Source organism: Gobius niger (genome assembly GCF_951799975.1).
Source record: "Gobius niger genome assembly, chromosome: 15".
NCBI lineage: Eukaryota > Metazoa > Chordata > Actinopteri > Gobiiformes > Gobiidae > Gobius > Gobius niger.
The window spans coordinates 11502340-11529732 of NC_136866.1; the positions used below are offsets into that span (position 1 = coordinate 11502340).

A 27393-nucleotide genomic window follows, 5' to 3' on the forward strand; every position below is an offset into this window, starting at 1 on the left:
TTACTGACCGAACAAGGACAGCACTGACCAGAGCTGTTACCAAGAAGCCTCTGATGACCCTGGATGAACTGCAGAGAGCAACAGCTCAGGTTTGGGAAACTGTACACAGAACAACTATTAGTTGGACACTGCACAAATAAGGCCTTTATGAAAAAATGGAAATAAGTTGGAACAATAATATTGTAAGTGAAGCACGCGCCCTTTGCTTGTCACCATCAACCATTGGCAAATGTTCTGTCCTGAGATGATGTCATGATATAAAGAAGCGTATGTATTTTACATGTATTTAACATCATTCACAATTAAAAACAACATTGGGTAAATTTATCGCCTGACTACTAAACCAGACTTTGTTGTTTGCTTTTTTTATTGACATTAACTATCTTATTATGAATTAGTTTCTACTGTGGGGGGCCTGAATTGTTCATGGATCTATTAAATTAAACGGGTCGCAGCCTGAAAAGTTTGAGGGCCCCTGCTCCATGCCGTCTGTGTTACCAACCAACAGAGGTCGCTGTAGACCAACAAACTTGTTTGGACACCGGATGTCCCGCCCACTGCCTTTCTTTTTCCTCATCGTGAAAACAAAAAACAGCTGTAGCAGATAAAGATGGCCGTGGCGACGGTGGCGGGGCTCGACCCGCACACGATGGAGCAAAAGAAGTTTGACTACTTCTCCTCCATCAACCCCATGGCCAAGAAAATCATGCAGGAGAGAGAGAAGATCAAAGCCAAACACGGCCCGTCGTGGGAGGAAATGTCGACGGAAGAGCAGGATAACGCTATTGATAACTGGATGATTGACCCGCACATCCGAGCCAGATACGCCATGCACCGGGTGGAGCGCGACGAGGTGCTTTGTTACCCCAAACTGCTCCTTCAGACGGGCCAGAAGATTGTACACTTTGGAGAAGAGGTATGTAAAACTCATGAGATCGTGTTGAGATCGTGGATTTAGGATTGACGCCACGTAGATGCCCAAAGAACGTCACCGCTGACGCAGCCCATAAACTGTACAAGCTACAGCTAACATCAAAATAACACTGGAGTTCTATTACCACCGAATTATAGGAATCCAAATGATTATGTACAGGTTTAACATTCATCTGTAGATAAATCGACCCCATTATATTGTTGACCACGTCAGTTTAATCCCTCAATAAAACCTTATTGTTTTGATTCAAGGATATAACATGGCAAGATGAGCATTCGGCACCCTTCTCATGGGAAACAAAGGTATTAAACATAAACCTGTTGCTCAAAATGTAAATACTGATTCTGCCTGCTCGCTGCTTTAATTCATAAACATTTAATTTGTATTTTCAGAGCCAGCTGGAGTTTAGCTTGGGTCCCAGTTCTGGAGAACAGGGAGTGACTGTCTCACAAGCAGATTTAAAAGCTGTAAAGGGACCAACCAAAGCATCTACTGGAAATAAGGTAGGAGGACAATGTGTGTAAATAAAAAAATTCTGTGCGGGCTAATGCGGTCTGAACGTCTGAATCTTTGTATGAATTTTAATTTGTGTGTGTAAAGCTTGTTTCATGTGTTTGTCAGGTGAGTACCACTGAAAGCCGACGGCCAGAGGAGGAGTCTTCGTTCTGGAAGATCAGCGCGGAGAGGTCCAGGCTGGAGGGAGAAAAGGCAGATTTCCAGTCGCTGACACCAAGTCAGATTAAATCACTGGAGAAAGGAGAGAAGCCGCTTCCTTCCTATCTCCGACAGGTAAATGTTTATGCGAGGACACGATCCACGACAAGTTTAGGTTTATATTAGGTATAGAACATTACAATGCTTTCACTTATTGTTTAGTCCCAGTCACTTTTTAAAAATAGCTTATAGGAAAAAGATTGAAGATCCCTGCAGTAAAGCGTGTGGATCTTTGCTCTATATTCACACATCTGCTTTCTGATGTTTGCGCTTGAGTTTGTTCCTTGTTGCGATATAAAAATACTCCCTATACCGTTAACCCACAGGAGACGTCTGTCACAAAGGAGCCCGAGCCGGCAGAGCTTCACCTCCCGCCCCCGCCTCCTCCCCCGGCCAAATCCATCAAACAGCGCGCCCCGAAACCCCCGGCCCCGCAGCCTCCCCTCGCCGTCAGTGCCACGCCCGCGTCCCTGTCCATCTCCTCGAACCCCGTGCCCCCGGTCAGCGTCTCCTCCACCGTGGCGGGGTGGGAGCGGTCCCAGAGCACGCTGCCCTCGGTCAGCAACACCGTGGACGAGATGTTCTCCTCCAGCCTCCTGTCCAAGTCGCCTTCGGTGTCCGCCAGCACGGAGAAGGAGAGGCCAGAGGAGCCCGCGCAAAACGCAGGCGGCAGTCCAACGTTCGGCCAGGTAAGTGTGTGTGTGAGTGTGTGAGTGTGTGTGTGTGGGGGGTAATACAGCTCGTAATTGACATATCCTGTTTTCTTTCTCCTCAGTACAACACAAACAACTCCATTCTGAAGACCGGGTTCGACTTCCTTGACAACTGGTAAACACGGGCGTAAACCAGTCCCCCCACCACCCCCCATCATCATCCCTGGCATCGCTTTATCAAAGAAGGACCACACTGCCGCGACACTACATGACGCAAACCTGTCCCCACCTGTATCCAAGCAATACCGACCCTCGATGAAACGACCACAACTTGTATTTGTGTAAAAGCAAAACTCCAGTGGCTTGTTCAACCTTTTTCCTTTCTGTTATCAACCATGGATATGATATATATATATTACGTTGCCTTGATTCAGGTGTGATTCTTTGGGGCGTTCACTACATTCGCATCAACAAAGACTTCTAATTTGATGTTGCAAGTCATGGTACGTTTCTTAGCATCACAAACTAGCTGCAAAGACAATGCCGAAATAAAAAAAAAAGTATGTAGCCGCAGCTGTACTCGCTGTATTTGAAGCTTTATTAGGGAGTGTGCGACACCTGCATATACAGTACACCAATTTATGAGCGATGTTACTGTTTTCTGAAAATGTATCTTGTTTTTACATGATCAAATTAGAGAGTTTAGGTGAATGAGTGTGGCATTGGATAGGTCTGAGTATTTCAGAAACTACCTTGTATTTAGAAGCATAAAAATAGATGTAACAATGTGGAACAGTATTAAATCAGTTATGCAGTCTATCCCTCTATTCGCCGAAATGATTACATTCTTTTTTTATTTTATTTTTTTTATACTTATGAGACGTGCCGATTGCAGTGGAACTTGAAGGACGTTAAAACGTGCATAACACTAACAGGCGGGCTTGTTTTTACAACTTAACCGCTTTGCTTTTTGTTACAGTTTATTTAACCATGTATGCATATATTTTCTACAAATTTTCTGCTACATTCTTGACTTCGAGAGGTGAAGGGAAATTCTATCATATCGACAAGTGATTTAAGTGGGAGACCGTTTGAATTCTGCTCAAGAATGGACACTTTTTGATGCACCCTGTCGTCCTCGGAGAGCGCTGGGCGAGTCGTCTTGACATTTCCAGCATGGCGTGTCCTCACCTTCCCTTCTTTAAGCCTCACCTTTGACCTCACCGGAGAATGATGTACATTATTGTTGTTTTAGGACAGGCATGTAGTGACTTGTACCACTCGTGTCATAGAGTACTATTTTACTGAATTTTATATTTATCCTCTGATTATATCTTGAGCTTTACATGTAGTACATGTATTTGGCACTCGTGGTGTTTTGAGATGAATAAAAAAAAGTCAAAATACTGTTTAAATGTTGATATTGTTACAAAGGTACAAAGGTTGGGACAGGGTGCACGCATGCAGTTAGCCAGTGCTTATCCTCTGGCCCTGCAGATTTTGACTTTTGAGATACATGACTGCCCATAATAGATCTAAATCACCTGTTTATGTACTCGAACATATGGCCAATTTCCCAGGGGAATCCAGCATTCGTACAAAGTGACGCTGGAGTCATCAGTGAGCCGTCATGTTGGAATTTGACCTTGTATCTTTTGACCTTTGTAAGGTCCAAAAGTCTGTTTGGAAAAAGCGGAGGTACTTATGGGCTACACCAAGAGGACAAGCTCTTGGCCTAGATCTAGATCTATCCTCCAGTAGTGTTTCTATTTTAGGAGCCTTATGCAACTTCATACATAATTAATAAGTGGGAGAAAACAGAGATTATAGCTGAGCGAGTTTTCCAACAGATCATAATGTTATGAAAAGGATGCAGTTATGGCCAATTGTTCATGTTTATGTTTTAATGTTATGTCATATGTACAGCTCCAGGCCATGTACAGAATAAAATGTACAAGTTTAGAATGTGAACAGTTCATAGTTCAGGTACTCACGACAGCAGTAGTGCTTACAGTAGAAGGACTAATATACTGCTTAAATGATTTCTGTTGGTGCTGAGTGCAGAGTGCGTAGAACTGAGAAGTCCTTGTGCTGTGCTCTACCTCACACTTCTATGAAAGAAAGCTTTATGCCCAAAACGACACTATTTTCACCACAAATGTTTAGGTTAATCAACATCATTGCAAGGTATTTGCCATATAAGTTCTAATGGTGCTGCTTCTTTTGGTGTCATTGGAGCACATTGACAGAAAGGATTCAAGCCAAATGATCTTCAGTCACTGTCTGTATGGGCACAATACGCCCCTGCCAACATGCTGCCAGAAGATATACTCCTGTTGGTTAGTTTACAGCTCATACTGTAGCCTATAAAGTTAAGATGACAAATTAAGGTTAGAGCTTAGGAGTGCAACGAGTTTTAAGAATGACAAATATTTTCCAAAGTGGATTTAAACAGTGGTCTGGAAATGTTTGGCATGATGTGCTGCAGCAGCTGGAGCCCAGACCTCTGCAGCAGCATCACGTCTGGTCCTCTGAAGTCACCCATTCTCAGGAAACTCACTGGATTCTTGTGGCATTTTTACAGGCGCATACCTCTGCTACCAAAACACACAGAAACACAGACTGAGGACTCACCTGCAGGGCTGAAGCAATGCATTAGGCCTAGTTGTTCTGGATGGAAGAGGCTCATACTCAGAAGGGAAAGTGTGTCCTGGCAGCTTTGCACAATGGCAAAACTGGGGTTAATTAGATGAGGGGAAATTCTTCATGGGACGAGTTCAAGAATCTGTCTGATGCTTTGTTGTTCCCATTCAACTTTTAGGTTTGAATATTTACAAATTGATTTTCCTATGCCTATATAAGTAAGTAATATGTACCAAATGAGCAAATTTAGCCTTCCCAATTTCAATTAGGGTTCACGTGAGCCACACATTACAGGACAGTTCATTGGCCCCTTAAAGAAAAAAGAAAAAAAAAGAGGAAACATTCCGCGCGTGGCGTAGTGGGAGGTGGAATCAACAACCCAAACACATGCGCAAATAACGGGGTTTCCGGCCATCTGAAGGAGGAAAGGGAAGATGTAGTGAAAATTTGGCGAGTGGATCCTGGATAGTGTGAGGAGACAGTGGCAGACGAAGGGGAGTGGACGAGTGGCACAGGAGAGAGGCTCAATTCTGGACCGAGCAGGGCGCAGAGGAACAGCCGCCCAAAGACTCACCGAGGCAGCCCAAAATGGGACCATCTGCGCGCTCACTGGCTCTGCTCGCGCTGGGAGCCCTGTGCTCACTGGGACTGTGTTTGCCACACGGGTCGTCTGAAGCTGCTCCTTCACAGGTCAGTCTATGTTTTCTATGAAATGATAAACTGCAAGGTGAGATCACTCGTCTAGAAGTGCTTGTCAAACGGACTCACAACTTATTACGACTTCTTATTTTTGATGTATACAAGATTTTGTGGGCTACTTTGGCTACAGTTCACTACACTACTAGTTTATTATGACTGCCCTCAGAGCAGCACTGGGGACTACTGCTGCTGGTTACCTTTCAGGATTCACTCATTCACACATTTACTATTTACACATAGAAAATGTCACTTTTATTGATGGTGTTCTAGACATGAGGATTAAGTTATGATTAGTTGTACTGTAAGCAGTGTTGAAACCTAGATTATTTTGACACAATTAGACAAAATGCATGTGCAGATGATGCTTTGAAACTTTTGTTCCAGATTGCTGCGATCAAAGTGAAAAGGGCAAGAGGAGACAACCCAGATGTCCTCCCAGAGCCAGATCCAACCACCCCCACATCTGACTTTGAAAATTCATACAACTACGTCTGTGAGAATGAGCTTTACATTCATCATTTTCATATCCGCTCTAAATTGACGGTTGAACAGCGGTTTCTCAGCACTCACCTGATGTCTCTGCCCTAGCAGTATCCAGACTGGCCGGCTTAGATCAATCCATCCACAAACTCAATGTGGGACAATACACACTGGACGTCAAAGTCACCCAACTGATTGACCGCCTCACCAGGGTGGATGGTACATGCTTTTGTTCATTTGACAAACCTCGATGTGAAATGTGAATGAGTGACGACTTGCTTTTCTTCTCAGCTAAAGTAGCCGAGTTGGAAGACAATATTCGAGAAGTCCATCAACACAGCAAAGACAACCGCAAGGAGCTCGGGAGACTGGAAGGTAAACTCCAAACATGTTACTCAGAATTAAACTTGTTTTTTATAATTGGCATATCCTAAGAAATCAGGGGAAGGAGGATGATATGAGTGACAAATAAGCAGTATGTACTGATTGTTACACATGTAGGAGTCACAAGTCAGTGTACAAATGAAGCCGTCAGCGTTGTCTGAAGTGTCGAACAGTAGCAATCTGATGACAAAAAAAAAAAACTATGTTTCAGCTGTTTACCTCATGTTGACTGTAACTTATGGCAACTGCATGATGCAACGTGTCATGCAGACGCCAAACTATCACCGATATGCAAATAGAACATCTAAAGCTAGGCTATAATTGTTGATGAAACAGACCTGTCATCACCAAAAGAGTTATGAGAGTCATACTATGAATTATATAATGCTCATTAGTTGGCCTGCGGTCATGTGACCAACAGCTTTTAACCTGTCCCCGCTCTAAGAAAAAAACCCGAGGTGACAGAGCGTTTGCAGTCGCTGGACCCAAACTTTGGAACAAGCTCCCTTTGAGCATTCGATCAGCCTCATCCATTGAGAGTTTTAAGTCACTCTTAAAAACATGCCTCTATACATTGGCTTTTAACACGAGCTGAGTTGATCATTCCATGTTGTTATTTGTACTGTGTGTATGTATATATATATATTTGTCTCTCACTGAAACATGTACAGCACTTTGGGCAGTGTCAACTGTATTTTAAATGTGCTTTATAAATAAACTTTGACCTTGACCTTGACCTTGGCCTGTTGGCAAAAAAAAATATATTACAACATGGTAATGAAGCATGCCTTAAAAGGATCCTTTCTACTGAATTGAACTGGAAATGCTACATACAGCTTTTTAGGTAGAAAATATCCTGATCTGCAAAGGTTGAAAGTGAAATAGGGCACAGGTTATTTCAAACATGGATCAACTTGTCCATGTTTTCCCTGCTTGAGTGGTATCTGTGTGTGTCAGGTTGTCAGAAGGGCCGTCGATTGGGATACAAGTGCTACCTGGTCTACAACAGCTTTGAGGACTACGCTGGGGCCTCCAGAAAGTGCCTCGAGCGGGGCGGACGGATGGCCATGCCCCGCGACCGCAAGGAGCAAGAGGCTCTGGCCGACTACGTCAAGACTTTCTTTCACCCCGGAAACTGGCCCGTGTGGCTGGGCATCAACGACCTGCGCTCAGAGGGGACGTACCAGTTCGACGACGGGACTGGAGTGTCCTACTTCCAGTGGCGCAAGCACTTCCTGTCCAGCCAGCCCGACGGAGGCAAGAGGGAGAACTGCGTGTCCATGTCCTCCGATGACGGGGACTGGTGGGACCACTACTGCGACCGCACCATGAACTACCTGTGCGAGTTTGACGACAGGGTGGGACTTTGAGATGGAGACGCCGTGAGGATTGTTGATTTGTTGATAATGTATATTAATCATGGAAGTCTGGACTGTTTTATACAAGACTGCATAATATCTGTGCTCATGCTATTGGGGAGAAAGCACACAGAAGAACATACTAAACACTAAGGCCATTGTGTTTTGCATCAAATGTATGATATTCTAGCAGTTACATATTGAAGAGTTGAGTTTATAGTTCTACCATAAAAAAAAAATGCTGTTAAAGTTCAAAGTTACTCTCTCAAAATAGCCACCGATATATTATAGACAAATAGAAAAAAAATACATGTACACAATAGGGCCTTCGGAGGGAGTAAGGGGAGAGTTCAGCTTCCTGACAGCTTGGTAGATGAAGCTGAATTTTACTTTTTTTTTTTTTTACTTTTCTCAAATATACCCTTTATTTTACCTATTTTCATTTCAGTGGTGCTACAATGTAGTAGGTCATATGAATGTAGGTTTATTTTGATTTTACTCATGAGTTACCATTACTAGACCCATTTCAAAACACTAACAAACAAGCAGTTCAGTAATATCGTCTATACAGGGCCACTGCATTACAGTCTTGGAATTGAAAACTTGCCACAGAAAATAATAAAATTAGGTCTTTTTTAGATCATTTTGTTTCCTTGATCCCAGATGAAAGTGTGTATTTATTTGTTACATCAGCAGCTTTGCCCCACAGCTGTAGCAACATCTCTTTACTGCTTCACATCTGCTTCATGTTTCATGAGACAAAACAAGCATCACATACAGTGGGGATAAAAAGTATTTGGTCAGTTTCACATAGACTTTGTATTGGATTTTGGCCAAATGCTTTTTTTCCCCACTGTAACTATAGGAGGAAAAGATTATTCCTCTCTTAGTATTCTGTTTTAAACACAAAGACACAAGACTTGTCATTGTACATTTTATATAAATAAATGTTACAATATGAAATCACGTCTGATCAAACCAGGTGAATATAAAAGTAGACATCTTAATATTCATTATTCAAGTATTTTTTGTTCTATTCTTCAGGTAAAATGTGAAACATCAAATTAACGAAAACAGCATTAATTACTTCATGTTTATGCTTTCTAGTATCAAGTATCAAACCAGTGACGCATCAGAAACAGCAGCCATCTTTGCAGCACGGCTTTACATCAGCCAAACCTCTTCATAACAATGAGTGGGAGGAGCGGCTTCATCAGAGTGAGTCAAAGAGCTGCTCCTTCCGACACGACACCGGTTTTGTCTTCAGTCTTCAGCTTTTCTAACCGGAATAGTTTGGACCTGCGGCCTTCAAAATGTCCTCCACAGACGGCCGGTCCAAAGGGGTTTTACACGGGTGACACAGACCCACCTTCCCAGTTTCATCGATTAGAAAGTCACCTCCCATCTACAACGAGATAAGCAAAATAATATTACACTGGAAGTGCTGATCAAGCATTGTGCAACATTGTGACCACTTAAAGGCATCTTCTTAGGGATCATTTTCTTTTGTCCCTGATATGCAGACATTAAAAACATTACTATATTTTAGCAGTCTTAATAGTAACAGTGAAATACAGGCTAGTGCTGGTGAAGACTTTGACTGGGGCTGCTCCTGCTGGCAGCTTTAGGAATAACTTTTACATTTCTGTTTCAGCTTCAGCACGGTGTGACAAAGACACTTTAAGCAGAACAGCTCAGAACAGATACAATGTTGGATTATGGGCTTTAAAAATGTGGAGGACAGTTTTGGGTTTAACAATTGTATTCAGGAAATAGAGAACGAGGCGCTGACACCGTAGAAGCAGAAATAGCCAAATTAAACAGGGTTAACAGAGGATTACTCAAAACTGCGTGAATGTAGTGAAATGTTTCTCCGGGTTATGTGTTTGACAAGGGAACAACATTATAACACAGTTTAAAGCTCAAAAAAGTCAATTATGGCACTGAATATTCTCAAAGGCAGTTAAACGTTAAGTGACCTGATACAGATCCTCCAGCAGACGAGGGGGTATGTCGGGGAGGTCTCTGTCCACAGCCCCATACTCCGAGTACGTCAGCAGGCACCCGAACCTCATCACCTTCGAGAAGGACGAGGTCAGGCCAAAACTCCTGTAGATCTACAAAACAGAAGACACTTTTAGATAACGGGCAATAAGGCAATAACACTTTTGAAACAGTCGGCCTGTAACTTGCCTTTCTCTGTTGGTCCAGCAGCATGGGAAGCTTGCACCCGGTCTGCTCCAACCAAATCTGGGCCCCCTCCAACACACTGAAAGAAATGATGAGGACCCGCACTGACCGAGCTTCAAGGAGAGCCTGTGGAAAAAAGAACAAAATATAAATAAAAATCACCCAAAAACAGTTACTATTGGTGTTACCGAGACGTACCTGCTTGGCCTCCAGCTCAGCCACGTGGTCCCGTCACGGTAGTCATCCAACGTGTCGGATCAAGACGAGCAGCTGCTTCTGCCCCGGACTCAAATACTCTCCCAAAGTCACACTTCTGAAGGGAACAAAACGGCAACAGTGGCACCGGTCACATGGTCGGAAAATCAGACAAATGAGAGTAATGTGTAGGTTTATTCATTGATTTTTGGGCAACACCAGTAAAAAACAAAGAAAACTAAATACAGAACAATGAAACATGTTTGGTTCTCAGAGTCTCAATAGTAAGACTGAGGAAGACGGGCCACTGCAGCTTAAATGGGCGGCGTCATTTGATACAATTGTTTGTCTCTTGTGTTCTTGATCTCTAAGCCTATGCAGTAAGATTTGACAAAAACAGGCTCATGGTGAATAAATACGCAATTGAGAGTTATTGTAGAGAAACCTCGGTGTGAGTGATTTCTCACAAGATAACGCCAATCATAAGGTAAAGCAGATTTTGCTCATAATTGTCTCTTCAGTTCACTCAAAAGATGCCAGTGAGAATACAACAAAGGAGTGGACACGGACACACTTGAATGGAGCTTTTACATGTGTCTTACTTTGCAGTCCGTGCGTCAAGAAGAGCCAGGTCTGTGCTCAGGCTCTTGGTGGGGGACAGTGGGATGTCTGCAGTCTGAAGGCCACCGTCTACACTCTCCAGGAACGAGTCCCACTCAGTCTGAAAAAGGAAGAAAAAACAAACTATAGAACTCCCTTTGTAAAGCTCTTAGTTTGATATGGAAATAAAACTGTATGATTGTCTCATGTAAAGCGCTTTGTGACGAGGTCTGTGAAAGGCGCTATATAAATAAAGTTCTTCTTCTTCAATGATTGTTGTGTTTTATGCAGTGTTGGGGGTAATGGTTGAGTTACAAAAATATCACTTTAATCAGTAACTAAGGAATAACATATTATTTAATCAAAACTTCCCCAAATAAAATGCAGCATCAAATAAAGTACGACACTGGTGTATAAGATCTGCGGCTGCGTGTTGTCAATGCAAAACACAGGTTTTCGGATTGATTTTAAAATGTTGATGCTTGTTTTTAAAGCCCTCCATGGTCTCGCTCCGTTATATCTATCTGAGTTGTTGACCGTACATCGCCCCAGCAGAACTCTCCGGTCTGCCGATCAAATGGTTCTGGACGTGCCCAGGTCCCGGTACAAACAGTGGGGCGATCGTTCCTTTGTTGTTGCCGCACCTAAACTGTGGAACAGCCTGCCCCTCAGTCTGCGTGTTCTCACGGACCTGTCCCTTTTTAAATCAAGATTAAAGACTCATCTTTTCAAACTTGCTTTTAATACTTAGAGCACACTGAGTTGTGTCTAGGTTGTAATTATTGGGTGTTTTTAAAATGTGTTTTATCTTTCTGTGAAGCACTTTGGTCTTCCTGGTGTTGCTGTAAAGTGCTATACAAATAAACTTTGATTGATTGATTGAACACAGAGAATGGGGGAAACGAAGGAAAAGGAAATCTTTGACCCCACTTTGGCTCAGTGGCATTATCACTATTTTCAGTTTTGATTTTGCCAAAAGTAACTCAAAGTAGTAGCCTGGCTAACACCAGACTAAAATCACAAGTGATATTTAGTCTGGGGACCACCAATTCATTTTCTCGTAGGAGAGGTGTGGTTTACGATCGTCCATAGTCGTTTATTGGGCGATACGAAAAAAAAAAAAAAAAAGTCTCATGCGTCTGCACGTAGCCATAGCCAATCGTATCATCGTATGAGATGACGTATGACGTACCCGCGGTAAACTTTTGAGCTAAATTATTTAGAACAAGGTCTAAAGCTTGATCAAAAAATACCATCGTGTCTGCTGCTGTCATGTTGGATCCGTAAATAAACTTTTTTTTAAATTATCCGTAAATAAACTACAAGCTTCCATATATCGAATAGCGCGTCATCGTCTTGCTGTCCCTCCTCGCTCTGTGATTGGTTCCCAAATCCACCGGAGATTTGGCCATGGTCCCCAGGCTGTTGTGCAGTTCGAAATAATTCGAGCGCACACAGCAGCCTGGTGTTAGCCAGGTTATCAAAGTAGTGCAACTCAGCTACATTTTTGAAACAGTAACACGTAATACAAACATACAACATTTTTAAAGCTGAAACTACTAATATATAACATACTACAATTATAAAGTAACTTGCCCAACCCTTGTTTTAGGGGTCAGTGATAATCAAGTGTCAAATAAATGTTTTTACTTCCAGCTGTAGAAGTGCGTCCACTTGCTCCCTCACTGCTTCTCGACTGTGAAAAAGCAATACAATCATTACACACACCTGCCTATGGAGTAGAAACAAAACATGCCAAATGTTGTTTTATTTTAGTGGATCACACTGTCTAGTGCTTCATGGACCTACCACCGGTTACGCAAATTGTGGGAATAACCTTTGCCAGAGAGTTAAATGCCTGACTACATTTCTCATTCAATATATTTATGATACTTCTAGACAGCAAAATGACTTGGCTAAACAACCCAACATGAACCCACAGCTCCTCTGCAGTTGGAGATCGCGATAATACTCTTACGACACTTGTTACTTACTGGTATGATTTTTTCCAGATTTCCTCAGCTTCACTTTTCTTTGTCACTCCAAGGCTAATAAACAAGATAATGCAACATTACATCACAATTTGACATCCTATCTTATAATGCAGTATTGTTTCCATCTATGGTAAAATACTTCTTGAAAAGTGTAGCTCCTCCGGTGATCAGGCCGAACATTGTGGTGATTTTGTAAGGCAAAAAGCCGTCCTCTGCAGGAGAACAAAGAGGCCACAGTTAAAGCTTTAGTCGGATCTGTGCAGCATCATTGTGTTTGCCACTAGTGTGACAGGGATTATGTTACTACACCTGCATGCCACACTGGGCAGTAAGCCACTCACTTTAACAATGTCCAAAGTGTGTCAGTGATATAATAATTATTGTGAAAGAATTTCTTAAAATGGTGGTTTAATTATTATTATCTCAATGTTGCGTTATAACTAATGAATAGGCATGAAAGAGGCTTCAAATAGGTTTCTCTTAATCTGGTGTATTCTGCATAATCCTACTCAAGTGGAAGCAAAATAACCAAATTACATGAAACATTTGAGATTAAAAATACATGTCTACCTTTTCTGCAAAGTAACAAAATAATGAATGTTTGTGAATGTCAGATTATGGGTCATTTGTTGCAGAAAAAAGCAATAATTTTAAGGAAATATGGAGTAAACCATGTATTATGTTGCATACTGTATTCTTCCAACATATTTCAGAACATTTCTTTATCCAGCTCCCACCACAGTCATCATCAACATCATTAATGAACAGTTACCTGCTGCTTCGTCCTTGGCTTTGTGGAGCAGAACTCTGCCCAGACTACTGCGGTAAAGTGGCCCGCCACTTCCAAACCCACGGTAAAGTGGCCCACACTTGAAAAGATGTTGCGCCTTTTGCCGGTTACTTACGGTAATAGCAGATTTCCTCGTCGTACAGCTTGCCTTTTCCGTGCAATTTCGCTATGAATAAAGTTGTGATAATCACTCTTTTGTAGCTAATGATGTGTGTTCATTAATTTAGGGAAATAGAGTTGCGCGCACGCGCGCGTTTGTTTGTTTGTGTGCGCGCGCGCGGTGGCTATAACTTCATATTTCTACCACAGTAGTGGTCACGTGACGGCACGGACAGATGACCAGCGTGTATTGAGAATATAGGGAACTATAAAATAATATAAGCTTTGATATTCATCTTCATTGTCTTTTATTCCCTACTTCATGCAGTTTTATTATTATTATTATTATTATTAATAAAAGATTATAAATATTATAATCATTTTGACAGGGCACCAAGGACGCTCCAAATGGAACAAAATTCAGGTTTTCAAAAATTCTTTAAAAAAAATCCTTAAGAGGTTTGCAACTAATTTCACTGCAGCCATGGCCTCAGTGCTGCCCTCTATCGCCCTGTTGAAACAAAGTCCACTTTTACTGTGGAAATATGAAGAAAACTGAGGTTGAAAAAGGCCAAAATGGAACAAATTTCAGGTTTTCAAAAATTCTTTAAAAAAAATCCTTGAGAGGTTTGCAACTAATTTCACTGCAGACATGGCCTCAGTGCTGCCCTCTATCGCCCTGCCAAAACCAAGTCCACTTTTACTGTGGAAATCTGAAGAAAACCTAGGTTGAAAAAGGCCAAAATGGAATAAAATTCAGTTTTTCAAAAAATGTTTAAAAAAAATCCTTGAGAGGTTTGCAACTAATTTCACTGCAGACGTGGCCTCAGTGCTGCCCTCTATCGCCCTGCCAAAACAAAATCCACTTTTACTGTGGAAATATGAAGAAAACTGAGGTTGAAAAAGGCCAAAATGGAATAAAATTCAGTTTTTCAAAAAATGTTTAAAAAAAATCCTTAAGAGGTTTGCAACTAGTTTCACTGCAGCCATGGCCTCAGTGCTGCCCTCTATCACCCTGTTGAAACAAAGTCCACTTTTACTGTGGAAATATGAAGAAAACTTAGGTTGAAAAAGGCCAAAATGGAACAAAGAACAGTTTTTCAAAAATTCTTTAAAAAAAAACCTTAAGAGGTTTGCAACTAGTTTCACTGCAGCCATGGCCTCAGTGCTGCCCTCTATCGCCCTGCCAAAACCAAGTCCACTTTTACTGTGGAAATATGAAGAAAACTGAGGTTGAAAAAGGCCAAAATGGAAAAAAATCAGTTTTTCAAAAAATGTTTAAAAAAAATTCTTGAGAGGTTTGCAACTAGTTTCACTGCAGACATGGCCTCAGTGCTGCCCCCTATCGCCCTGCCAAAACAAAATCCACTTTTACTGTGGAAATCTGAAGAAAACTTAGGTTGAAAAAGGCCAAAATGGAACAAATTTCAGGTTTTCAAAAATTCTTTAAAAAAAATCCTTAAGAGGTTTGCAACTAATTTCACTGCAGCCATGGCCTCAGTGCTGCCCTCTATCACCCTGTTGAAACAAAGTCCACTTTTACTGTGGAAATATGACGAAAACTGAGGTTGAAAAAGGCCAAAATGGAACAAATTTCAGGTTTTCAAAAATTCTTTAAAAAAAATCCTTGAGAGGTTTGCAACTAATTTCACTGCAGACATGGCCTCAGTGCTGCCCTCTATCGCCCTGCCAAAACCAAGTCCACTTTTACTGTGGAAATCTGAAGAAAACCTAGGTTGAAAAAGGCCAAAATGGAATAAAATTCAGTTTTTCAAAAAATGTTTAAAAAAAATCCTTGAGAGGTTTGCAACTAATTTCACTGCAGACGTGGCCTCAGTGCTGCCCTCTATCACCCTGTTGAAACAAAGTCCACTTTTACTGTGGAAATATGAAGAAAACTGAGGTTGAAAAAGGCCAAAATGGAATAAAATTCAGTTTTTCAAAAAATGTTTTAAAAAAATCCTTAAGAGGTTTGCAACTAGTTTCACTGCAGCCATGGCCCCAGTGCTGCCCTCTATCACCCTGTTGAAACAAAGTCCACTTTTACTGTGGAAATATGAAGAAAACTTAGGTTGAAAAAGGCCAAAATGGAATAAAATTCAGTTTTTCAAAAAATGTTTAAAAAAAATCCATGAGAGGTTTGCAACTAATTTCACTGCAGCCATGGCCTCAGTGCTGCCCTCTATCACCCTGTTGAAACAAAGTCCACTTTTACTGTGGAAATATGAAGAAAACTGAGGTTGAAAAAGGCCAAAATGGAACAAATTTCAGGTTTTCAAAAATTCTTTAAAAAAAATCCTTGAGAGGTTTGCAACTAATTTCACTGCAGACATGGCCTCAGTGCTGCCCTCTATCGCCCTGCCAAAACCAAGTCCACTTTTACTGTGGAAATCTGAAGAAAACCTAGGTTGAAAAAGGCCAAAATGGAATAAAATTCAGTTTTTCAAAAAATGTTTAAAAAAAATCCTTGAGAGGTTTGCAACTAATTTCACTGCAGACGTGGCCTCAGTGCTGCCCTCTATCGCCCTGCCAAAACAAAATCCACTTTTACTGTGGAAATATGAAGAAAACTGAGGTTGAAAAAGGCCAAAATGGAATAAAATTCAGTTTTTCAAAAAATGTTTAAAAAAAATCCTTAAGAGGTTTGCAACTAGTTTCACTGCAGCCATGGCCTCAGTGCTGCCCTCTATCACCCTGTTGAAACAAAGTCCACTTTTACTGTGGAAATATGAAGAAAACTTAGGTTGAAAAAGGCCAAAATGGAACAAAGAACAGTTTTTCAAAAATTCTTTAAAAAAAAACCTTAAGAGGTTTGCAACTAGTTTCACTGCAGCCATGGCCTCAGTGCTGCCCTCTATCGCCCTGCCAAAACCAAGTCCACTTTTACTGTGGAAATATGAAGAAAACTGAGGTTGAAAAAGGCCAAAATGGAAAAAAATCAGTTTTTCAAAAAATGTTTAAAAAAAATTCTTGAGAGGTTTGCAACTAGTTTCACTGCAGACATGGCCTCAGTGCTGCCCCCTATCGCCCTGCCAAAACAAAATCCACTTTTACTGTGGAAATCTGAAGAAAACTTAGGTTGAAAAAGGCCAAAATGGAACAAATTTCAGGTTTTCAAAAATTCTTTAAAAAAAATCCTTAAGAGGTTTGCAACTAATTTCACTGCAGCCATGGCCTCAGTGCTGCCCTCTATCACCCTGTTGAAACAAAGTCCACTTTTACTGTGGAAATATGACGAAAACTGAGGTTGAAAAAGGCCAAAATGGAACAAATTTCAGGTTTTCAAAAATTCTTTAAAAAAAATCCTTGAGAGGTTTGCAACTAATTTCACTGCAGACATGGCCTCAGTGCTGCCCTCTATCGCCCTGCCAAAACCAAGTCCACTTTTACTGTGGAAATCTGAAGAAAACCTAGGTTGAAAAAGGCCAAAATGGAATAAAATTCAGTTTTTCAAAAAATGTTTAAAAAAAATCCTTGAGAGGTTTGCAACTAATTTCACTGCAGACGTGGCCTCAGTGCTGCCCTCTATCACCCTGTTGAAACAAAGTCCACTTTTACTGTGGAAATATGAAGAAAACTGAGGTTGAAAAAGGCCAAAATGGAATAAAATTCAGTTTTTCAAAAAATGTTTTAAAAAAATCCTTAAGAGGTTTGCAACTAGTTTCACTGCAGCCATGGCCTCAGTGCTGCCCTCTATCACCCTGTTGAAACAAAGTCCACTTTTACTGTGGAAATATGAAGAAAACTTAGGTTGAAAAAGGCCAAAATGGAATAAAATTCAGTTTTTCAAAAAATGTTTAAAAAAAATCCATGAGAGGTTTGCAACTAATTTCACTGCAGCCATGGCCTCAGTGCTGCCCTCTATCACCCTGTTGAAACAAAATCCACTTTTACTGTGGAAATATGAAGAAAACTGAGGTTGAAAAAGGCCAAAATGGAAAAAAATCAGTTTTTCAAAAAATGTTTAAAAAAAATTCTTGAGAGGTTTGCAACTAGTTTCACTGCAGACATGGCCTCAGTGCTGCCCCCTATCGCCCTGCCAAAACAAAATCCACTTTTACTGTGGAAATCTGAAGAAAACTTAGGTTGAAAAAGGCCAAAATGGAACAAATTTCAGGTTTTCAAAAATTCTTTAAAAAAAATCCTTAAGAGGTTTGCAACTAATTTCACTGCAGCCATGGCCTCAGTGCTGCCCTCTATCACCCTGTTGAAACAAAGTCCACTTTTACTGTGGAAATATGACGAAAACTGAGGTTGAAAAAGGCCAAAATGGAACAAATTTCAGGTTTTCAAAAATTCTTTAAAAAAAATCCTTGAGAGGTTTGCAACTAATTTCACTGCAGACATGGCCTCAGTGCTGCCCTCTATCGCCCTGCCAAAACCAAGTCCACTTTTACTGTGGAAATCTGAAGAAAACCTAGGTTGAAAAAGGCCAAAATGGAATAAAATTCAGTTTTTCAAAAAATGTTTAAAAAAAATCCTTGAGAGGTTTGCAACTAATTTCACTGCAGACGTGGCCTCAGTGCTGCCCTCTATCACCCTGTTGAAACAAAGTCCACTTTTACTGTGGAAATATGAAGAAAACTGAGGTTGAAAAAGGCCAAAATGGAATAAAATTCAGTTTTTCAAAAAATGTTTAAAAAAAATCCTTAAGAGGTTTGCAACTAGTTTCACTGCAGCCATGGCCTCAGTGCTGCCCTCTATCACCCTGTTGAAACAAAGTCCACTTTTACTGTGGAAATATGACGAAAACTGAGGTTGAAAAAGGCCAAAATGGAACAAATTTCAGGTTTTCAAAAATTCTTTAAAAAAAATCCTTAAGAGGTTTGCAACAAATTTCACTGCAGCCATGGCCTCAGTGCTGCCCCCTATCGCCCTGCCAAAACCAAGTCCACTTTTACTGTGGAAATATGAAGAAAACTGAGGTTGAAAAAGGCCAAAATGGAACAAATTTCAGGTTTTCAAAAATTCTTTAAAAAAAATCCTTAAGAGGTTTGCAACTAATTTCACTGCAGCCATGGCCTCAGTGCTGCCCTCTATCGCCCTGTAAAAACAAAATCCACTTTTACTGTGGAATTTTAAGAAAACAGGTTGATAAAGGCCAAAATGGAAAAAAAATCAGTTTTTCAAAAATTATTTTAAAAAATCCATAAGAGGTTTGCAACTAATTTCACTGCAGACATGACCTCAGTGCTGCCCTCTATCGCCCTGTTGAAACCAAGTCCACTTTTACTGTGGAAATCTAAAGAAAACCGAGGTTGAAAATGGCCAAAATGGAACAAAATTCAGTTTTTCAAAAAATGTTTAAAAAAAATCCTTGAGAGGTTTGCAACTAGTTTCACTGCAGCCATGGCCTCAGTGCTGCCCCCTACCCACCTGCAACAGACCAGCCACTTTTACTGCAGAAATTGGGAGTAAATTAAGTTCAAACATGGTCATAATGGACATAAAATGACAAATTTGGCATCATATTAAAAAATATTAAAAGAAGCTGTGCAAGATCTTTCACTGCAGTCATGGCCTCAGTGCTGCCCCCTATCAAGTTCAAAACATGGAGTTCAAACATGGTCATAATTGACACAAAAGGCCTTTAGTCTACACTTAAACAACAGCAAGTCAGTGATGACTTACAGTTTGACTGGGAGTGAGGTTCACAGTTTTGGTACTGCCACACTTAAAGCACAATCCCCCTACTGCTTATATACTTGGGGACATCGAATACCATATGAGGAGCTCTGCTTGGATGGTAGACGTCCAGAAACTAAGACAGATGGTGAGGAGCATGTCCATGAAGAGACTTAAAAACCAAATGCCATCCATCCATTTTCTTCCGCTTTGTCCGGGGGGGGCGGGTCGCGGGGGCAGCAGTCTCAGCAGAGATGCCCAGACGTCGCGATCCACACACACCTCCTCCAGCTGTTCTGACCCCGAGGCGACACCAGGCCAGCTTGGAGACATAGTCCCGCCAGCGTGCCCTAGGCCTACCACGAGGCCTTGTCCTAATAAGACATTCCTGGAACACCTCCCGCGGGAGGCGGCCAGGAGGCATCCGGAACAGATGCCCTAGCCACCTCAGCTGGCTTCTTTCGACGTGAAGGAGCAGCGACTCTACTCCGAGCTCCTCCGCTTTTTCTGGTGGAGAACCATGGCCTCAGATTTGGAGGTGCTGATCCTCATCCCGGCCGCTACACACTCGGCTGCAAACCGCCCCAGGGCAGCTGAAGGTCCTGATTTGTTGAAGCCATCAGAACATCGTCTGCAAACAGCAGAGATGAGATCCTGAGGCTCCCAAACCGGACACCCTCCGGCCCCTGGCTGCGCCTTGAAATTCTGTCAATAAAGGTAGTGAACATAACCGGTGACAAAGGGCAGCCCTGGCGGAGACCAACACGCACCGGGAACAGGTCTGACTTACTGCCGGCAATGCGAACCAAGCTCCTGCTGCGGTCATACAGGGAACGGACAGCCCTTAGCAGAGGGCCCCGGACCCCATACTCCCGGAGCACCCCCCACAGGGCACCACGAGGGACACGGTCGAACGCTTTCTTCAGATCCACAAAACACATATGGATTGGTTGGTCGTACTCCCACGAACCCTCGAGCACTTGATGAAGGGTATAGAGCTGGTCCAGTGTGCCACGACCAGGACGAAAACCGCATTGTTCCTCCCGGATCCTCCCCTCCAGCACCCCGGAGTAGACCTTACCGGGGAGGCTGAGGAGTGTGATCCCTCTGTATTTGGAGCACACCCTCCGATCCCCCTTTTTAAAGAGAGGGACCACCACCCCGGTCTGCCAATCCAGGGGCACTGTCCCCGACCGCCACGCGATGCTGCAGAGACGTGTCAGCCAAGACAGTCCTACAACATCCAGAGACTTAAGGTCATCTCTCCATCTCATCCACCCCCGGAGCCACCAAGGAGCTTTCTCACCACCCCGGTGACTTCAGCTTGGGTGATGGGCGACCCCACCTCCGAGTCCCCAGCCTCTGCTTCCTCATCGGAAGACGTGACGGTGGGATTGAGGAGATCCTCAAAGTACTCCTACCCCCGCCCCACGACATCCCCAGTCGAGGGCAGCAGCCCCCCACCCGTACTGTAAACAGTGTTGGTGAAGCACAGCTTCCCCCTCCTGAGGCACCGGATGGTTTGCCAGAATCTCCTCGAGGCCGACCGATAGTCCTCCTCCATGGCCTCCCCGAACTCCTCCCAGACCAGAGTTTTAGCCTCCGCAACCGCCCGAGCTGCAGCACGCTTGGCCTGCCGGTACCTCTCAGCTGCCTCCGGAGTCCCACAAGCCAACAAGGCCAGGTAGGACTCCTTCTTCAGCTTGACGGCATCCCTTACTTCCGGGCGCCACCACCGGGTTCGGGGATTGCCGCCACGACAGGCACCAGAGACATTACGGCCACATCTACGAGCAGCCGCATCGACAAAGGAGGAGGAGAACATGGTCCACTCGGACTCCATGTCCCCAGCCTCCTTCGGAATCTGGGTGAGAGTTGAAGACCCCACTGACAGAGGGATCCGCCAGGCGTTCCCAGCAGACCCTCACAACACGTTTGGGCCTGCCAGGTCTGACTGGCTTCCTCCCCCGCCAGCGGAACAGAACACCACTCGGGTTCAGATCGGGGAGGCCGTTCCTCCCAATCACTCCCATCCAGGTCTCACTGTCGTTACCCACGTGGACGTTGAAGTCCCCCAGTAGAACAATGGAGTCCCCAGTCGGAGCACCATCTCGTACTCCTCCCAGGGACTCCAAGAAGGCCGGGTACTCTGCACCGATGTTGGGCCCGTAGGCCGAGACACCGGTGAGAGACCTGTCCCCAACCCGAAGACCTAGGGATGCGACCCTCTCGTTCACCGGGGTGAACTCCAACACGTGACGGCTGAGCTGGGGGGCTATGAGCAAATCCACCCCAGCCCGCTGCCTCTCCCTGCGGGCAACCAGAAAAATGGAGAGTCCAGCCTCTCTCCAGGAGTGAAGTGACGTTCCATGTCCCGAACGCCAGAAGCTGCGCAGGCGGACCAGGTCGTCGAGGCACCTGCCTCTGACTGCCACGCAGTCCTCTCTGCACCCGAAACCTACGGATCCCTCTGTGGGTGGTGGGTCCACAGGAGGGCGGGCCCATGTCGTCCCTTGGGGCTGTGCCCGGGCTGGGCCCCGTGGGCAGAGGCCCGGCCACCAGACGCTCGCGTTCGGGCCCCAACCCCAAGTCTGGCTCCAGGGTGGGGCCCCGGCTGCGCCATGCTGGGCGACGTCTCAAAAACAAATGTCCAAATTTTAAAAAAAAACACAAAAGCGGACTGGGAGCCCCTTATGAGAGACCAACAGGCCGGTTTGAATCATGAGGCCGTCCTTCCGTGGACCCATTCCTGCAGGAGGCCATAGGGGGCTGGTGCAATGTGATCACGACCTGGAAACGGAAAAGTGGAAGAAAATGGATGGATGGACTGGGAGCCAGTGGAGGGAGGGTAGGAGTGGGATAATTAATTTGGTTTTCTTCAGATTTCCACAGTAAAAGTGGATTTTTTTTGGCAGGGCAATAGAGGGCAGCACTGAGGTCATGGCTGCAGTGAAATTAGTTGCAAACCTCTTAAGGATTTGTTTTAAAGAATTTTTGAAAAACTGTTCTTTGTTCCATTTTGGCCTTTTTCAACCTCAGTTTTCTTCGGATTTCCACAGTAAAAGTGGACTTGGTTTTTACAGGGCGATAGAGGGCAGCACTGAGGCCATGTCTGCAGTGAAATTAGTTGCAAACCTCTCAAGGATTTTTTTTAAACATTTTTTGAAAAACTTAATTTTATTCCATTTTGGCCTTTTTCAATCTAAGTTTTCTTCAAATTTCCACAGTAAAAGTGGACTTGGTTTTGGCAGGGCGATAGAGGGCAGCACTGAGGCCACGTTTGCAGTGAAATTAGTTGCAAACCTCTCAAGGATTTTTTTTTAAACATTTTTTTAAAAACTGAATTTTATTCCATTTTGGCCTTTTTCAACCTCAGTTTTCTTCATATTTCCACAGTAAAAGTGGACTTTGTTTCAACAGGGTGATAGAGGGCAGCACTGAGGCCACGTTTGCAGTGAAATTAGTTGCAAACCTCTCAAGGATTTTTTTTTAAACATTTTTTTAAAAACTGAATTTTATTCCATTTTGGCCTTTTTCAACCTCAGTTTTCTTCATATTTCCACAGTAAAAGTGGACTTTGTTTCAACAGGGTGATAGAGGGCAGCACTGAGGCCACGTTTGCAGTGAAATTAGTTGCAAACCTCTCAAGGATTTTTTTTTAAACATTTTTTTAAAAACTGAATTTTATTCCATTTTGGCCTTTTTCAACCTAAGTTTTCTTCGGATTTCCACAGTAAAAGTGGACTTTGTTTCAACAGGGTGATAGAGGGCAGCACTGAGGCCATGTCTGCAGTGAAACTAGTTGCAAACCTTTTAAGGATTTCTTTTAAAGAATTTTTGAAAACCTGAAATTTGTTCCATTTTGGCCTTTTTCAACCTCAGTTTTCTTCAGATTTCCACAGTAAAAGTGGACTTTGTTTCAACAGGGTGATAGGGGGCAGCACTGAGGCCATGGCTGCAGTGAAACTAGTTGCAAACCTCTTAAGGATTTTTTTTAAAGAATTTTTGAAAAATTGTTCTTTGTTCCATTTTGGCCTTTTTCAACCTCAGTTTTCTTCATATTTCCACAGTAAAAGTGGACTTTGTTTCAACAGGGTGATAGAGGGCAGCACTGAGGCCATGTCTGCAGTGAAATTAGTTGCAAACCTCTCAAGGATTTTTTTTAAACATTTTTTGAAAAACTGAATTTTATTCCATTTTGGCCTTTTTCAACCTCAGTTTTCTTCATATTTCCACAGTAAAAGTGGACTTTGTTTCAACAGGGTGATAGGGGGCAGCACTGAGGCCATGTCTGCAGTGAAACTAGTTGCAAACCTCTCAAGAATTTTTTTTAAACATTTTTTGAAAAACTGATTTTTTTCCATTTTGGCCTTTTTCAACCTAAGTTTTCTTCATATTTCCACAGTAAAAGTGGATTTTGTTTTTGCAGGGCGATAGGGGCAGCACTGAGGCCATGGCTGCAGTGAAACTAGTTGCAAACCTCTTAAGGTTTTTTTTTTAAGAATTTTTGAAAAACTGTTCTTTGTTCCATTTTGGCCTTTTTCAACCTAAGTTTTATTCAGATTTCCACAGTAAAAGTGGACTTGGTTTCAACAGGGTGATAGAGGGCAGCACTGAGGCCATGGCTGCAGTGAAATTAGTTGCAAACCTCTCAAGGATTTTTTTTTAAACATTTTTTTAAAAACTGAATTTTATTCCATTTTGGCCTTTTTCAACCTCAGTTTTCTTCAGATTTCCACAGTAAAAGTGGACTTTGTTTCAACAGGGCGATAGGGGGCAGCACTGAGGCCATGGCTGCAGTGAAACTAGTTGCAAACCTCTTAAGGATTTTTTTTAAAGAATTTTTGAAAAATTGTTCTTTGTTCCATTTTGGCCTTTTTCAACCTCAGTTTTCTTCATATTTCCACAGTAAAAGTGGACTTTGTTTCAACAGGGTGATAGAGGGCAGCACTGAGGCCATGTCTGCAGTGAAACTAGTTGCAAACCTTTTAAGGATTTCTTTTAAAGAATTTTTGAAAACCTGAAATTTGTTCCATTTTGGCCTTTTTCAACCTCAGTTTTCTTCAGATTTCCACAGTAAAAGTGGACTTTGTTTCAACAGGGCGATAGGGGGCAGCACTGAGGCCATGGCTGCAGTGAAACTAGTTGCAAACCTCTTAAGGTTTTTTTTTAAAGAATTTTTGAAAAATTGTTCTTTGTTCCATTTTGGCCTTTTTCAACCTCAGTTTTCTTCATATTTCCACAGTAAAAGTGGACTTTGTTTCAACAGGGTGATAGAGGGCAGCACTGAGGCCATGTCTGCAGTGAAATTAGTTGCAAACCTCTCAAGGATTTTTTTTAAACATTTTTTGAAAACCTGAAATTTGTTCCATTTTTGCCTTTTTCAACCTCAGTTTTCTTCAGATTTCCACAGTAAAAGTGGATTTTGTTTTGGCAGGGCGATAGAGGGCAGCACTGAGGCCACGTCTGCAGTGAAATTAGTTGCAAACCTCTCAAGGATTTTTTTTAAACATTTTTTGAAAAACTGAATTTTATTCCATTTTGGCCTTTTTCAACCTAAGTTTTCTTCAAATTTCCACCGTAAAAGTGGACTTGGTTTTGGCAGGGCGATAGAGGGCAGCACTGAGGCCATGTCTGCAGTGAAATTAGTTGCAAACCTTTTAAGGATTTTTTTTAAAGAACTTTTGAAAACCTGAAATTTGTTCCATTTTGGCCTCTTTCAACCTCAGTTTTCTTCATATTTCCACAGTAAAAGTGGACTTTGTTTCAACAGGGCGATAGAGGGCAGCACTGAGGCCATGTCTGCAGTGAAATTAGTTGCAAACCTCTTAAGGATTTTTTTTAAAGAATTTTTGAAAACCTGAAATTTGTTCCATTTTGGCCTTTTTCAACCTAAGTTTTCTTCAGATTTCCACAGTAAAAGTGGATTTTGTTTTGGCAGGGCGATAGGGGGCAGCACTGAGGCCATGTCTGCATTGAAACTAGTTGCAAACCTCTCAAGAATTTTTTTTAAACATTTTTTGAAAAACTGATTTTTTTCCATTTTGGCCTTTTTCAACCTAAGTTTTCTTCATATTTCCACAGTAAAAGTGGATTTTGTTTTTGCAGGGCGATAGGGGGCAGCACTGAGGCCATGGCTGCAGTGAAACTAGTTGCAAACCTCTTAAGGTTTTTTTTTAAAGAATTTTTGAAAAACTGTTCTTTGTTCCATTTTGGCCTTTTTCAACCTAAGTTTTATTCAGATTTCCACAGTAAAAGTGGACTTGGTTTCAACAGGGTGATAGAGGGCAGCACTGAGGCCATGGCTGCAGTGAAATTAGTTGCAAACCTCTCAAGGATTTTTTTTAAAGAATTTTTGAAAACCTGAAATTTGTTCCATTTTGGCCTTTTTCAACCTCAGTTTTCTTCATATTTCCACAGTAAAAGTGGACTTTGTTTCAACAGGGCGATAGAGGGCAGCACTGAGGCCATGTCTGCAGTGAAATTAGTTGCAAACCTCTTAAGGATTTTTTTTAAAGAATTTTTGAAAACCTGAATTTTGTTCCATTTGGAGCGTCCTTGGTGCCCTGTCAAAATGATTATAATATTTATAATCTTTTATTAATAATAATAATAATAATAATAAAACTGCATGAAGTAGGGAATAAAAGACAATGAAGATGAATATCAAAGCTTATATTATTTTATAGTTCCCTATATTCTCAATACACGCTGGTCATCTGTCCGTGCCGTCACGTGACCACTACTGTGGTAGAAATATGAAGTTATAGCCACCGCGCGCGCGCACACAAACAAACAAACGCGCGCGTGCGCGCAACTCTATTTCCCTAAATTAATGAACACACATCATTAGCTACAAAAGAGTGATTATCACAACTTTATTCATAGCGAAATTGCACGGAAAAGGCAAGCTGTACGACGAGGAAATCTGCTATTACCGTAAGTAACCGGCAAAAGGCGCAACATCTTTTCAAGTGTGGGCCACTTTACCGTGGGTTTGGAAGTGGCGGGCCACTTTACCGCAGTCCCAGACTGACGAGCATCGTGAGTCCCCGCACCAGCGTGTCCTCTGCCTCGGTCAGCTCCTCCGCCATGGCTCAGGCTCAGGTTCAGCGCAGGAGCTCCACTTGGCCACACTGTGCGCACCGGGAGCCGCCATGTGTCTAAAAGCACTTCAGTCACGTGGCCTCGATCACATGACAACTATCACAGGACTACAGATAGGCGTTCACCAAACCAGCTAGTCCTGGAACCGTCCAGGCCGAGACGGTTACAGGACGACAGAGGGTTTGGTGAACGCCTGGACAAGTTTGCCTGTAGCCCGAAGTAAAGCACCGCTTTCATGCCCAACATGGGCATTGTTGAAAGAGTCCACCATACTGTATTATTAAATGGGTGTTCTTGTAGGATATTTTAATTAGACAGTATTTTTTTATCTTTGCTTTTAAACATTTTTTAGTACTTAAGTAAGCATTTGATTCCTGATTTGTGTAAAGTTATTTCTCAAAATCATCTTCAGGGCTAAAGGCTCTATGCTGGAGGGCCGGATTTGGCCCCCGGGCCTGGTGTTGCCTGTCACTGGCCTAAACCAGTGGTTCCCAACGTTTTTTGCCTTTCGTACCCCTTTCAGTGGTCAACCGTCAAGAGTGTTACAGCTTATTTAGAAAGTAATTACTTAAAAGAAAAAGGACAATGTTGAAGTAAAAATAAACCTAAAATTATCCCAAAGCAACACATTTTTCTGAAAAATGTTGCTTTTCCTATAAAAAATGAGGCTACATTTCATCCTTTTTTCAATCTGAAATAGTTCCAAGTACCCCCTGCTAGGTCCCCGTACCCCTGGTTGGGAAACACTGGCCTAAGCGGCCACTGGACTACAGACGGTTTGGTGAACGCCTCGGAGCCACACAAAGATGTGCCAGAATGAGTTTCTTTTCTATTGCTCATAGGGTGAGGCTATAGTTCACCTGAATAATAATAATGATAATAAAAGTAGTATGTGGGTGCAAGCTGACCTGAAATGGCACTAAAAACA

General features: G+C 42.5%; 3 protein-coding genes across 3 annotated transcripts; 2 read left to right on the forward strand and 1 right to left on the reverse strand.

Annotated features, from left to right (window-relative positions):
• The first annotated feature begins 569 nt into the window (after window positions 1-569).
• cUnh1orf198 (chromosome Un C1orf198 homolog) lies at window positions 570-3695 on the forward strand. The gene is made up of 6 exons (XM_079572024.1): window positions 570-916; window positions 1186-1236; window positions 1327-1437; window positions 1556-1723; window positions 1975-2337; window positions 2424-3695. The coding sequence occupies exons 1-6, from the start codon at window positions 611-613 to the stop codon at window positions 2478-2480; spliced, it is 1056 nt and encodes a 351-aa protein (XP_079428150.1). The 5' UTR covers window positions 570-610; the 3' UTR covers window positions 2481-3695.
• A 1616-nt stretch (window positions 3696-5311) lies between these two features.
• Window positions 5312-8074, forward strand: clec11a (C-type lectin domain containing 11A). Its single transcript, XM_079571896.1, has 5 exons — window positions 5312-5634; window positions 6028-6136; window positions 6235-6342; window positions 6415-6498; window positions 7465-8074. Exons 1-5 carry the CDS (start codon window positions 5533-5535, stop codon window positions 7875-7877), a joined length of 816 nt encoding a protein of 271 aa, XP_079428022.1. The 5' UTR covers window positions 5312-5532; the 3' UTR covers window positions 7878-8074.
• A 774-nt stretch (window positions 8075-8848) lies between these two features.
• Window positions 8849-26452, reverse strand: selenol (selenoprotein L; the record flags this gene model as incomplete). The annotated part of the gene is made up of 10 exons (XM_079572566.1): window positions 8849-9270; window positions 9845-9982; window positions 10059-10181; window positions 10254-10368; window positions 10853-10971; window positions 12501-12546; window positions 12845-12898; window positions 12984-13056; window positions 13617-13684; window positions 26379-26452. 10 exons carry the CDS (start codon window positions 26450-26452, stop codon window positions 9145-9147), a joined length of 936 nt encoding a protein of 311 aa, XP_079428692.1. The 3' UTR covers window positions 8849-9144.
• Between the last annotated feature and the right edge of the window lie 941 nt (window positions 26453-27393).